Source organism: Lissotriton helveticus, chromosome 4_1, assembly GCF_964261635.1.
Source record: "Lissotriton helveticus chromosome 4_1, aLisHel1.1, whole genome shotgun sequence".
Lineage (NCBI taxonomy): Eukaryota > Metazoa > Chordata > Amphibia > Caudata > Salamandridae > Lissotriton > Lissotriton helveticus.
The window spans coordinates 1652448577-1652462928 of record NC_136063.1 but is presented as its reverse complement, the minus strand read 5'-3'; the positions used below and the strand labels follow the sequence as shown (position 1 = coordinate 1652462928).

Here is a 14352-nt window from a genome sequence, read left to right as displayed (position 1 = left end):
CCACCTGCCATCTCTCCACACAGGAAGGGCAAGAGCGAGGTGACGCAGCGGAAGTGGGAGGAGCCTCATTTTTTCCCTTTCCCTATTACCCTGTTATTTTGCTCACAGAGACAACCAGGGCACGCTGCTGGGTCAGGGTGTTCTACTGCACAAACAAGTTTACTCCTATAGCAAACACGCAAGGAACGTCTGGTGTGTTCCTGGCTGTCAAGTGTCATCTGGCTCCTCTACATTATAAAGCAACCCACGTTTTTTTGTTGTCTTTCATTCTATTTCTTTTTGCAACACCGGTCGGGTGTGGTGACAGATATCCAACTAATCCCAACTCTGCTGACAGCTCCCATTTTCTTCTCTCTTTATGAGCCTCCGGGGAAGCTCACAGGACTCCGAAGACCAAGCCAAGCTGACGGTGACTGCCAACCAGAGCAGCCAGAAGGAGGACTTTGCGACAAAAGAATAAGACCCCTTTGTGACCCCTAAAGCTCAAAGACCCGATATTTTCAATAAAACTGCACCACTGCTCATTACATACAGCCTCCTAGTCTGTTTTTCCGGCCCGCGATCCCACAGGTGGTGTCAGAAGTGGGATAATCCGGAGGCATGGAGGCTGCAATCGCTAAAATGGCAAAGAAAACCTGTGGAAAGTGATGGAGCGTTTTCTCACCGTGGTGGAAGAAGATTGAGGAAAACTACAACAGGTGCTCACCCGACAAGGGTGAGCTCATGAGGCAGCCATGGAGAAACTCACGGAAGCTATCGAACAGCAGAGAGGGCCTGCCACTCTTCCCTCTGTGGTGCTACAAAGATATGTGAGCGGCGAGAATCTGGACTACTTCTTTAATAACTTTGAGAGGATGGCCACGGCAGCGGCCTCACCGGCAGTTAAATGGGGACAGTACTTGGGTCTATTATTGTCAGGCGATTAACAAGCGGCTTATCAAGCAGCAACTATGCAGGGAGTGACTCCATATGCGGACATAAAACAACGTATCATGGAAATATTGGGAGTTGATGATGAGACGTATAGAATGAAACTCCGCCAAATAAAGGAAGGCCCCAAGGAGACACCGAGAGCGCTATACTTCTGGGTAAAAGACATGGTTGACCGTTGGTTGGAACCCTCCAATAACACCAAAGAAGGGATCATGGCCAAAATCTACCTGGAACAGTATTTGTCCTCCCTGCATCCTCCCATCCAAAAGTGGGTCAGACAGCATGCACTTCTCACCCTGGAAACGGCTGTCGAAAGTGCGAGTGCATACAGCAGAGCCCAGGAAATACAAAAGGGGCGTGATGACCCACCCTGGAAAGCAGGAAGCAGTGGGATCCCCAGGCCACCTCAAACTCCAATCGTACAAAAACCGGAACCATTCACCGTCGTACTCGGTCCTACCTTGATCAAACCACCCCCGTTAGACCCCAATTCTTTAATTGTGGGGGATGGGACAAATAGAGAGGTTTTGTCCCCAAAAAGAAGATCCAATGGAGATTGGAATGGTCCAGAACTATTATTGCTCTCCACCCGATAGACAACCACCCCCTTATCACTGTAGGGTGTCTGTAAACGGACAGCCAGTCAGAGCATTGGCAGATACAGGGTGCCTTCAAAGTGTCTTAAGGCCCTAGGACATGGAACATGGGATCAAGCCCATTGAAGGGACAGTAACCATGCAATATGTTCATGGTGACAAGAAAGCAATACCCTACCACCCGTGTACATATTCAACACCAAAATGACCCTGGATCCACTCTGAAGGAGGGCCTCATTCCCCGATTGCCTGAACAGGCCATCCTTGGAAAAGACTACCCGAACCTATACCAATTGATTAAGGATACACCACCACGAGATGAAGAGTGGTGGAATACAGCTCCCTTCTCCAGGGACGAAGATCACAAATGGCCTTCCTCCAAGATAAAGAAAAGCCAAAACCAAAGAAGAAAGGAAAAAAAGAAGCCCACCCCAGTGTTGCCAGTTCTCCCTGATGAGAACCTGCGGGAAACGGATAGAAACTTCCACGCAGCTCAAGGAGAGGACCCTGTCCTATGAGAAGCCTGGGATAAAGCCCTGGAGCATGAAGATCCCCTTCAAGTAGGTCCCTACTTCTTTATCAAGAATGGGTTGTTTTACAGAAAGGGATACCCCACCCACAAACCCCAACTGTTGGGCCCGGGGCCGTTTCGTGAAATAGTCCTTTACCTAGCCCATAGTCATCTCTTAGGGGGGCATTTTAGTGATGAGAAAACAGAAAAGCTGATTATGCACAACTTCTACTGGCCAGGAATTTACCAGCAAGGAAAGGTGTATTGCAGTGTCCCATATGCCAGAAAGTTAGCCAATATAGGCCTCCCCATGCACCCCTTCGTCCTCTTCCTGTTATTGATGAACCCTTCTGTAGTTTGGGAGTGGATATTATAGGACCTTTGTTGCCTTCTCGAAGCGGATGTCGCTATGTGCTTGTCCTAATTGACTATGCCACCCGTTTCCATGAGGTGATCGCCCTGCGTCGCCCAGACGCAGGGCCGGACTGGGAACTAAAACCGGCCCTGGCAAAGTACTCGGCCGGCCCCCCCTCCCCACTCGGGTGGGCTGGAGGTGCCGCCGAGCGCTTCGTTAGGGCTGGTTTTCGGCCGATTTTGTTAGAGGGCCGATTTTGCAGCTATGCTGCAAAAACGGCCCTGTAACAATATCGGCCCCCAGGTGCTCAAAACCGGCCCCCACCCTTGCGGCGCACCGGGGGATTGCCCGGTGCCCGCTATGGCCAGTCCGGGCCTGCCCAGACGCCGCTAACATAGCCAAAGCCATGATAAATGTTTTTTCATGAGTGGGTTTCCAAAAGAGGTCTTAACAGATCCAGGAACCTGTTTGTGTCCAAACTATTGAAACAAGTGTGTGCCCAGCTGGGTATCAAGCAGTTGCGAACTGCAACGTACCATCCACAAGCAGATGGATTCGTGAAGCGGTACAATGCCACCATTAAAACCACTGCTAAGAAACTCCTCGCCCTAGAGACCAGAAAATGGGAGGACATGTTGCCCTTGGCATTCTTCGCCATACGATGTAAGGTACAAAAGAGCACAGGTTATTCCACTTTTGAGTTATTATACGGTCACCAACCACGATCCCTATTAGAGATGGCTCATGAGGCGTGGGAAAATAAGCAGAATGACACTAAACCCCTGGTAGAATAAGTGTTAAACCTCAAAACACATTTTGGTCAAATACAGGCCATATTCAGGATTATGATGGCAGAAGCCCAGGCTGCTAAAAAGGCCCAATCGGACAAGAAAGCGAAAAAGAGATCCTTCAATGTGGGAGATCCGGTATTACTCATGATCGCTTCCTCTGATCATAAACTGTTAGGGCAGTGGCAGGGCCCCTATACCGTAATGGAGGAGGTAACGCCTGTGACCTACCACATTGAGACAGATGTGACTCAGTGTTTCTCACAAATATACCACGTTAATCTGTTGAAAAAACGGGAGGGACCCATGCTAGCCCTTGTAGGCATGATGGTAGGGCCAGCCCCTTTGTTTGACCAATGTATCGACCCCGACCTGCCTTCTAGTCTAAGGCAGAAATTGGTTAATGTCCTCCATCCTCACCGAGACAATTTTTCTCTGTCCCCAGGAAAAACATTCCTGTTGGAACTCTCCATCAAAACCCCTCCAGGGAAGAGAGCAAGTCTCAGACCATATAGGATACCCGAGACACGTAGAAATACCATTAGAGGAAGTACAGCAGATGTTGCCAATGGGTATCCTCGAGCCATCAGCGAGCGAATGGAATTCGCCCATTGTCCTGGTACCGAAGCCGGATGGGTCAGTACGCTTCTGTATTGATTTCCGAGAAGTGAACAAAATATCTGAGTTCGACACCTATCCCCTGCTCACGGTGGATGAAATGATTGCGAGAATAGGGAAGGCCATCCTTAACCTGTGCAAAGGGTACTGGCAAAGAGAACAAGACAAAGAGAAAAAGGCCTTTTCCACCCCAGACGGGTTATACCAATTTACGGTGTTCCCTTTCGGGCTACACGGGCCCCTGCCACCTTCCAAAGGGCTATGAATCAGATTTTATGACCTCATGAGAGATACGCTGGGGCATATATAGATGATATTGTCATCTATAGTGAAACCTGGGAACAGCACCTGCTATGTTTGTTTAAAGTGATACAAGCCCTAGGACATCACAGTCTAAAGATCAACCCTGCCAAAAGCCATCTAGTAGCTGTTATGTTATGTTATGTTAACCTCCATTTATAACGCGCACGGCTACTCGGAAGTGTCCCGGCGCGGAAGCCAAAGGATTGAGATATAGGAAAGCTGACATGGCTGAAAGATTACTTAAATAACAGAGCTGTTAAATGTTTTTTAAACAGCCTGAGGTCCCCGATGCTGTGAAGTTCAGAGGGCAAGGCATTTCACGCCATGGCCACTAACAGAAAGGGAGCTGCTGACCATTCTAGCAAAAATGATACCTAGGTACGACGGCGAGGCATTGGCCTGTGAAGCGCAGATATCTGGGTGGCACATAGAACGTGAAGCGTCTCCTAACATACTGCGGTCCTGCCTTGTAGAGGGCGCCATGGGCCAGTTTAAGAGCCTTAAAAGAACCCGTTGGGCAACCAGAAACCAGTCCAGATCCTGTAGCGACTGCCTGATGCTAGACCTACCAGGGACCCCCAAATAAAGCTCTCGCTGTGGAGTTCTGGCCAATCTGCAGCTTTTTTGAGCTGATATGCCGGGAGACCAATGTACAAAGCATTGGCATAGTCCAGTCGTGACAGGATGAGCGCACGGGTCACCATTTCTTTAGCCCCTTTGGGCAATAGGGGTAGGAACTTCTTTAGTTGTTTAAGTGTGCTGAAGCACACACTGGCTAATTTATTAATCTGAGGCAGAAATCTTAATTCCTCGCTAAACTAGACCCCCAGATTTTTCGCCGGGCTACCCATAGAATTAGGCAAGGGGTAACCCACAGGCCAGATGTCCTCTCTGAAATGCGGAGGTAGTATCCATAGAGGAGCACCTCCTATTTCTCCTCATTGCAATTCAGTTGGGCTTGCGCTAACCATTAAAGACTTCCGCAAGACCGTTTTTAGCAATGGTCGGAGAAAAATCAGTCTTCTTCCACAAGAAGAGGAGCTGAGTATCATCAGCATAAGCTATGATCTTAGCACCCAGCTCCTCTGCCAAAGGGGCATCATATAGACATTAAATAGAAGAGGGCCCAATGTAGAGCCCGTGGAACCCCCGTGGTCAGACTTCACGGAGTTGAGGCCAGACCGTCCGATACCTGGGATATATGTTGGGAGAGGGAATAATCAGGTCCCAAAATAACAAACTTGCAGCCATCGCTCAGATATCATTGCCCAAAACAAAGTGGGACCTCAGAGCCTTTTTAGGTTTGCTCGGATATTATCGACAATTCATACTTAACTTCTCACAGACAGCGTCCCCCCCTTACAGACGTCCTTCAGAAAACCGTGAAAGCAGAGGCCGTGTTGGAACGGCGCACTCCTTTAGTAGTACAGGCCTTTGAGACCCTAAAAACTTCCCTCACTTCCGACACCGTTTTGGCCAGCCCTGATTATACCCTTCCTTTCATTCATTCTACAGACAGAAGCCTCGGATCAAGGGCTGGAAGCGGCGTTATCTCAGAAAACCAACCAGGGAGAAGAGAGACCCATACCATACATTAGCTGTAAACTGTTCCCTAGGGAAAGAAACGATGCTGTCATAGTTTGGCCAGGTCTTCACGCCGAGGAACGGACACGGATGTGTGACTTACGTGGTGCTCCAACTAACAGAACAGCCCCACCCACCTGTCATCTCTCCACACAGGAAGGGAGAGAGTGAGACGATGAAGTGGGAGGAGCCAACCCCAGATGAAGTCACCCACAGAGGGTGAAAAAGGACAAACCGCCAGAGGTTGGGGGTATGGTGACCAAAGGAGAAGGAGAGGAGGAAAGTGAAGCCTGGCGCGTGGAGAAAGCAGAAAGCGGTATTGGAGAGGAAGATGGAGTGAACTTGGTGGACGAAGATGAGCGGTGGAGCCCACCTAAGGATGCTGGGGAGCGGGCGCAACTCAGGAGAGTAGCGGTGGAGCCGGTGAGTGTTCGTGAACCAGGAGAAAAAGGGGAAGGGACTGAGGATGGTGGGAGGGTTATGGACATAGCGGGTAGAGAACCCAAGCAATAAGCATTTGCTAAAGTGCACAACTGTCCAGGACATCCCCCTCATTTTTTTTCTTTCCCTATTATCCAGTTATTTTGCTTACAGAAACAACCAGGGCATGCTGGGGCAGCGTGTTCTACTGCACAAACCACTTCACTCTCATAGCAAACACGCAAGGAAGGTCTGCTGTGTGGTGTGTTCCTAGCTGTCAAGTGTCATCTGGCTTCTCTACATTATAAAGGACCCCACTTTTTTGTTGTTGTCTTTCCTTCTATTTCTTTTTGCGACACCGGTCGGATGTGGTGACGGGTATACAACTAATCCAAACCCTGCTGCCCCACAGCAACTGATGGCTCCCTTTTTCCTCTCTCTTTATGAGCCTTCAGGGAAGCTCACAGAACTCCGAAGACCAAGCCAAGATGACTCTGAATACCAACCAGAGCAGCCAGAAGGAAGACGTTGCGACAAAAGAAGAAGATCCCTTTGTGACCCCCAAACACCCGATATTTTCAATAAAACTCGCACCATTGCTCATTACATACAGCCTCCGTGTCTGTTTATCCGGCCCCGATCCCACAGGGGCATTAAAAGAGACAGTAAGTAACATGGGGATTGAATCAAGGAGGACAACGGAGTCAGAGCCAAATGTCATGAACATCTAATACTGAGCATGAGTGGATCACTCAATTAAAATTGAGATCTTAAGCATCTTTCCATGAGAGATAATATGTTTTGGGTGGTAGCTGAGAGACACAGGAGGTAGGATTTGTGATGTTGATCCATAGACATTTGTTGCAGGTCTTTACCAAGCTAATCTTGGACTGTAAGTGGTGCCACTCTCCTTCCATTGATACAGAGCTGTTTATCCCACATATGGGTTTGGACTGGAGTTTGGCCCATCAGTGCAGGGGAGAACTAGATACCAAGAGGACAGGTATGGCCTACCCTAATATTAGAGCATAAAACAGGAAGACATGGGTTGTGTTGGTCTGGACAGTGGGGAAACACACAGACTACAGCACATCACCCTTAATCTGTCACAGCCTACAATCCCCAGGACGGGCACTTACTTATGCATTGTCTGTTGTGTTCTTGCCATGTACTGGCACTCGTTTTTGAACCAATGGTACTTTCCTACCAAGGAACACCCCTGCTAGATCACCTAAGCAGCCAGGAACTAGTAATGTCTACCACTCAGACACAAGTTCCTCATCCTTTTTTAATGCCATTTTGAGGAGAAGATGAAGCTGGTGATTTTGGGAGAATTTGCAGTGTACCAAAATTAACCTGGGACCTCAATATAAGTCGCCTGACCTCTTCTCACATCAGGAAATTGGGCAGTATCAGTAAGGAATATGTGGGTAGGTAAGACTATCAACCAGAAAGATTGTTATTGAACAGCAGTGGCTTGGTTCTGATGGATAACTGTTTCCTGCAGATTCTTAACCTCTTCAATCAATACCCAAGCATTACCTACAAGTTGGTGGGTCAGAGAACATAATCGAAACAGCAACTCCTGTAGAACCGATCTAGCAAAATGGTTATCTTTGAGAACTTCAGAGTCAAAGCAATAATGTCTGGTGAAGGTATGGACCAAAGTCTATGTTGTAGTCCAGAAGACATCCAGGAGAGAAGCAATGATGAAGAAACAGCCTTCAGCTTGGAGGAAATGCTTTGATATCCTTAAGTGGCAGATTCTTGACAAGAGTGTACAGATCTTGATGAAGAGCATGGTCCCACAGAAAATCATCCGCTTCTGAATATCGCTGCCTTTCCTGGTGAAGCTCTAAAATCCTCAAAAGCAGCAAACCTGCCTATAATCAGTCTGAAGCAGAAACACAACAGGATTGAGCCCATATACCCCTCTAGAGCGTGGGCTACAAGCAAATACTGTAGAAAACCAAGCTAGCTCTAGCAGACTAGATCAAAAAAGCATTGTTCAGACAATAGCACCTGGTTTGTTATTGACAGATTATTATCCAACTAAGAAAGTTTCATCATTTTTGATGACCCGGATAGATCGCTTTTTTGCGCACCCTTTATTATATAAGACACAGCATCTTGACTTATATCATGAATGTAAAGTTATTTACTCATATAGGTATCAAAATGTATAAAGGAAGTCATCATGTAGTTTAAATACTGCATAATCCTTGCCAAAACATAATATTTCCAAGAAATTACGATCATTCCCAATTTTTGATTTTCAAAACCGTATTTATTGAGAGTTTAAGCAAGATTCGGTACAGCCCTCCACAGTCAGGAGGAGACTGTCAACAACAGACATGTAAAAGGCATAGCAGTGAACCCAGAGTTGTAGAAAAACATACCCTAATCCCCTCCCATCCCACCCATCCCCAAAAACGCCCTTCAACACCCCCCCCCAGCTACCCACCCCTTATCCCACCCTAACCCAGTGCACGTGTTCACAGTGTAGCAACATGAGACGGAAAGCAAAGGCGGTGTCAGCCAACAGTCTAAGGCACGGGGTCCACATCAGGGGGCAACACATCATCAATATCAGCCGGGGGATCAAGGGCCAGACCCCTGTAGTCCGCCCATCTTTTCCAAATTTTGTAATGTTTCCGGGGACACTCTCTGTCTTCAAAAACAGGTAGTTCTAGGCCCATAAGAAAGTCCAGTCCCGCTTTCCATGCACTAAGTGGGGGGGCACGTTCGCTCTTCCAGGCCTGGGCCAGATCTCGCTTGGCCACCACCAGTCCCAACAGCAGCAAGTGACGTTTGTAAGTGTTACCCCCAACATTCTCCAGGACATGAAGGAGACCCAGCCTAGGGGTACGGGGCAGGTCCCACCCCAACACCTCCGAAAGGCAGTTCCAATTTTTGAATTTTGAACCATCATTAGATAATCCGCGGAAGGACAGGAGTGACTAAAAGAGTTGTGTGTCTAATGTCTCCTAGTCATTAACAGCAACAGTCTTCAATTCAACTGTATTTTTTCAGGTCTTGCCCTTCGGCTCCTTATGATGTGGATAACAGTAGCCCTGCTGGTCTTGAATCAGCTTTGTCACAGAACAAAAGGGAACTGTCAAGTGGGGGAGGTCCAGGAGAGAGCCATGCACATCTGTAGAAAACTCAGATTGAAAGAAGCTAGGCATAACAACGTACAGGTACCGAGGATCCCATAGTCTGTGCCATCAAGTCGGCCTGATATGAATATAAGCTGTGAAGCATGCTGGCCATCCTTAATTACCTCTGAGAGATAGGCTTTAAGGTGATCAAGGACAGTGGGGCCAACAGTGTATTTGGCCAATAGGCATGCGGCGTTCAAAGGATGTTAACAATGGAAAATACATTTCTTTCTTCAAGCCACTGAGTGTTTTGACTCTGTCCATAGAAGTGTATGGGAAAGTTCCCCCTGACCTGTCCATAAGTGCAATAACTTTGAAGTACCACACTCTCTAATTAAGAGTGAGTGGGCAGGTGGGGGAAGCAATGGTTCAGAGGTTAGGCAAAAGGTTAAGGAACCTCAATAAGCACATTTGTTTTGGCTTCAAATGAGGACAGCGGCAACTCCATAACCTCTATTGCCCACTACAGAGTGGAAAGTTATAACCGCAAGAGGAGACCCCGAAGGGAAAACTACATTCCTGTCTAAGATGAGGTATCAAGGTCACTGGCCTACGTGAAGCCTGCAAATTCAATTGCTAGGTCAAGCGGACCCTGAACCAAACCCTATCTAGTTCATAAGAATCTAGGGGATCAGAACCAAACCCCAAAAGATTGTGGATAGAGTGGTGATACCACTTCTCCTCCAATAATCATTGGGCTTCTGTTCTGGATCTGTGCTTTTCCTCTAGGTGTTCATTTGCTGCTCCTGTAGCTGTTCTGTATCTGTGCTTTTCCCCTAGGTGTTCATGTGCTGATCCTGTAGGAGCCGGCAGTCCCACCAGCTGTGCAAATTCTGAGCTGACAGGGTCCAAGAAGGCTGGGGAGGCAGTGACAGCGGTCTTGCGAGTGGAATTATTTGTGGCAATGGCACAATATACCTTTTGAACAGCAGGAAGAGAGGGGCCTGGCTGAAAAGTAGGCTCTGAACGACACCAGATCTCTGCACTGGGGTGAATGTATGACATTGTTCTGCATTCTGTCCATCAACTGTTGTTTTGCATTTGTCACCCCGAGTGGGATGGGTATGCTCAGACGTGAGTCCCATGCTCTTCACACCACTGGAGTCGAGCTATCCTGGCTGAAGACGGCTGATAGCCAGAAACCGGTCCTAGGATGCTTGATTCCGGTCCAGGAAAGGCATGGCTTGGCAGTTCGGGCTGGACTGTTCCCATGAGGCACAGGGTCAAGGCTGATTTGCATATGGCCATGTCTGAACTGGGGTGGTGTGGAGTGCAAAAAAACGATGGATTGAGGCCCAGATCTCTGTACTGGGCCTCTGTACTGGGGTGAATGTATGACATTGTTCTGCATTCTGTCCATCAACTGTTGCTTTGCATCTGAACGACACTAGAGGCAGCATGAAGGACATGAACATTAGTGTGCTGATGCGCCTTATAGGACCCTTGAGAAAATGACAAAAGTGGTAGTAAGAAATGCCGCTGGATCTGAAACTGTGTCCAGGAAGTCAGGATAAGGTGAGCTAAACACCGAAAGTCACTAGGGCTGGAACGATTCGACCACAGGCTCCAGCGGCAGTGCAGGGGGTGAATCCGCTGGCAGGGTTGGTTTGGAAGACACAAGAAGTACTAACACCAGCTCCCAGAATAGATATCCAATGTGAACTTGAGGGCTTCTGGGTGACTTATCTCTAGAATAAGCTCAGTTGTTCTTATGTTTCTTCTGATTATTTTGTCTGCTCAAGGAGTGAGACAATGGGGGTCTCATGCAGGCCATGGAGTGACACCTGATTCTTATATCTTGACAGGTTCGCACTGTGACAAATTATGCCTCCCTCTTCTTATACGTTAAGGACAACAAGGGGCCCCAAGTGAATTAGCATCGGACCTCGGGGAGCATATTTTGTGAAACAACAACGGTCCATGCAAAAGAATTATATGCAAAGCAATGAATATAGACTGAATCAGTTCTATATTTGGGGCGACATGTCCAGCCGGACAGAGGTCTTCAATTTTTTACTCAATTGAAATATTTCATACACAGGAATACTTTCAACAAATCACCAGTGTGGGGCACAAGTCATCAGGACATTTATATTTGCCTTTAACATTAGAAGCCTCTAATGCGGGGGGGGGTGGGGGTGGAAAAAGGTTACCCCGATCGGCACGGGCAAGGGCTAAGAAATTGATAGCCTGGGGAAGCAGCCCAGAATCGGGCGCTATTGAGGTGGGCCGCGCTTCATTGATTAAAATCCGCAGTACCAGGAGAAGACCGGTTCAGTCGGTAGTGGAATCTGTTTCATGGTTTCCTCCAACCATGACTAAGTAGTGGGACCGAAACGCCGTCGACTCATTGTACACCATATACAAATGCTTGATTTATATGTTATATGTAATGGTGTTTAACTGATATTTCTGTACACTCAATACTTTACAGAAATCGCTGCTTTTGCCTTGAAAAACCCTGCTCTTTTCCTCTGTTTACCTTTTGTACTGATCTGACTGTGTTTGGGTACAGGCTTGTGCCCCACACTGGTGATTTGTTGAAGGTATTCCTGTGTATGAAATATTTCAATTGAGTAAAAAATTGAAGACCTCTGTCCGGCTGGACATGTCGCCCCTAATATAGAACTGATTCAGTCTATATTCATTGCTTTGCATATAATTCTTTTGCATGGACCGTTGTTTCACAAAAAAAAAAAAATCCCTCTTCTTATACTTCAGCAAGTTTCACATGATGTAAGAGTCCTGGTCTGAACGAAGGAAGCTAAGAATGAGAGTTGACGATGGACATATGTCCTCTCACTCCTTATAGGGCTTGAAGGCCAAACGCTTTGGGGAGACATCCTGGGACTGTACTTTATGTACAGTGTAAGAATTTAAGACAGCTTAAGCATAAAAACACACTGAGCGAGAGAGCTCTACATCTGCATCGAAAGTGCAGAAAAAAGGGAACTGAAGCGGTCATGCCTGCATGGATGCTATATGGCTTCGGTGGCATAACCAGGTATCACTTCCGGAAAAAACAACAGCTCCCACTACTGGCAACAAAGAGCTTTAAAGTTTTCCAGATCTAGTCTGGTGCCTAGGACAATTGGACAGGCGAGGAATCTGCATGTACAATTATCTATAAGAAAAGTGCTTACATTAATGCATTTGACAGGATTCATATGCAGTAATTCTTTCACCAAAATGGCCACCCCACTTCTGGTGAAGGCTGAATTCCCTTTTCTGCTATTTTCTGTCACAAAACCCAGTACTTTAGACCACTACAATAGATTACAACTAGTGACACTCCAGCACCATTAAGCAAATAAGTATAAAGAGTTCATACCTATACTTAAAAGATTAGCATTTTATATTCTCGTGTTCGCTTTGCTGTATCCACTCTCTTACAGCAAAATGTATTGCAATGTTTGTTGGGATTAAAGTTCTCAATTTACTCGGAAAACCAAGTCAATATTCCTTTGGAGTAAAGTCACTGATTGACAGTATTTGTTCCCATTCCCTTTCTATATTTCCTGCATGCATTTGGAGCTACTGTTCCAAAAATACGATATATTTTACAGGAGAAAAAAAAGCATATAACTTCAAGATGTTTCACCTCACTTAATCCCATGCCAATATGATATTTCTTTGTTTGGACATCATTTTAGGTAGGCAGTAACAGTTAATGCGATTGTAATACCAGTGAAGCCTATGCCTCCAAATAAGAGCCTATTCTAAGAATATTCATACACTTGATCAGCTGCTATCGAAACCTTGTGACGTCCCTTGACAGGTTATTCATCTTAAAACATACAATTTCTTCTCACCCTCAAATAAATGCCAAAAAAAGAAACTACATCTTGGGAAGTTGAAAAGCTATTAAAGTAGATACAAAACATTATTAGAAGTGGCACTAGATGGTACACAAATCAAATGAAAAATGTTACATGACCTGTCATAGCTAAGTGCAGAATTTCCAGAATCTTATAAAAACTATTTAATGAAAACTCACCGCGTTGGCTCGTTGATCCCAGTCATGTTTGTCATCAGAGAGAATTTCCCTTATTTTATTCAATGTTTCTTCAAGCTCCCGACTCGAATAGATCTGAAACAGCAGCAAAACAAAAAGCTAAGTTAAGGTATGTTACTGCTTTAATACTATTTTTTTTAACATTCTATTTATTGGTATTAGAATAAAATATCTTCCCTACATTGACCACAAGGCATTAAAATACCACAAGAATATCCATTCATAATATTTCCTGATACTTATCAGTTATAGAATAAAACCTTTAATTATACATATTACCACAAAGTAATTATATAACGGCTGTGGATGGGGTTCTCACTTGTAAAAAGTGAATTGGGGATTATGGCAAAACAATACTAGCATAGTAAATCTCAGAGATTCACTCCCTCAAAAAGCAGCAGTGTACGCTGAAGCACAATCACTAATAGATAAGCTGTTTAAAGATGCAGTTTCTTTAACCATTAACTGAACTTTATGTTTTGTCACACAGTATATGTTATAGTGGTGTACAGATATTCGAATTACTAAAATCAGTAGGTATTATTAATGTTGTTGTCTTTTGAGGAATGGGAAGTGGAGGCCCTTTTTGAGCCCCCTTCAAGGGTGTGGCCACGTTCACTGTGATCTGGAGAACCGTCTCAATCAGGCACTGATAGAAAGGAGGAACAATAAGGTGAGATGACGACTTTTCAAGTTGGAGTGGCACTTTTATTTTCACAAAACACATGTATATCAATAAGGCATATTGCTAAAGAACACTCTTTAAGAAAACCTGGCTTCACTGTGCCAGAAGTATATGCAAGATATCAATTGTTTCTAAAATACTGCGATGCAAACAGAAGTGGCTATTTACTAAAATATGAGGTTCAGTTTAGAATGGAAACTTTAAGAAGACATTAAAACCTGTTCAAGAAAATACTTTGTCTTCACACAACTTTCCTGAAGAGAACCATCATTGCAGGTTTAAGCATTTTGGCAAGAACAAAAATATCAAAGGCTAAGATCCTTAAGAGGTACAATTGAATTTAGTAGGATTATACAGAGTACATTTCTAGTAGGCCTAGTGCC

The 14352-nt window shown here is 45.7% G+C and overlaps 1 protein-coding gene across 26 annotated transcripts in view; it reads right to left on the bottom strand.

Moving 5' to 3' along the window:
- Positions 1 to 14352, bottom strand: part of CLASP2 (cytoplasmic linker associated protein 2) — a 2039150-nt gene that overhangs the window by 1181096 nt on the left and 843702 nt on the right. For all 26 annotated transcript variants that reach the window (XM_078688301.1, XM_078688302.1, XM_078688307.1 and 23 more), the window contains one exon: positions 13267 to 13359. In XM_078688301.1, coding sequence (XP_078544427.1) covers positions 13267 to 13359 — 93 coding nt within the window. The remainder of the gene's footprint in view (positions 1 to 13266; positions 13360 to 14352) is intronic.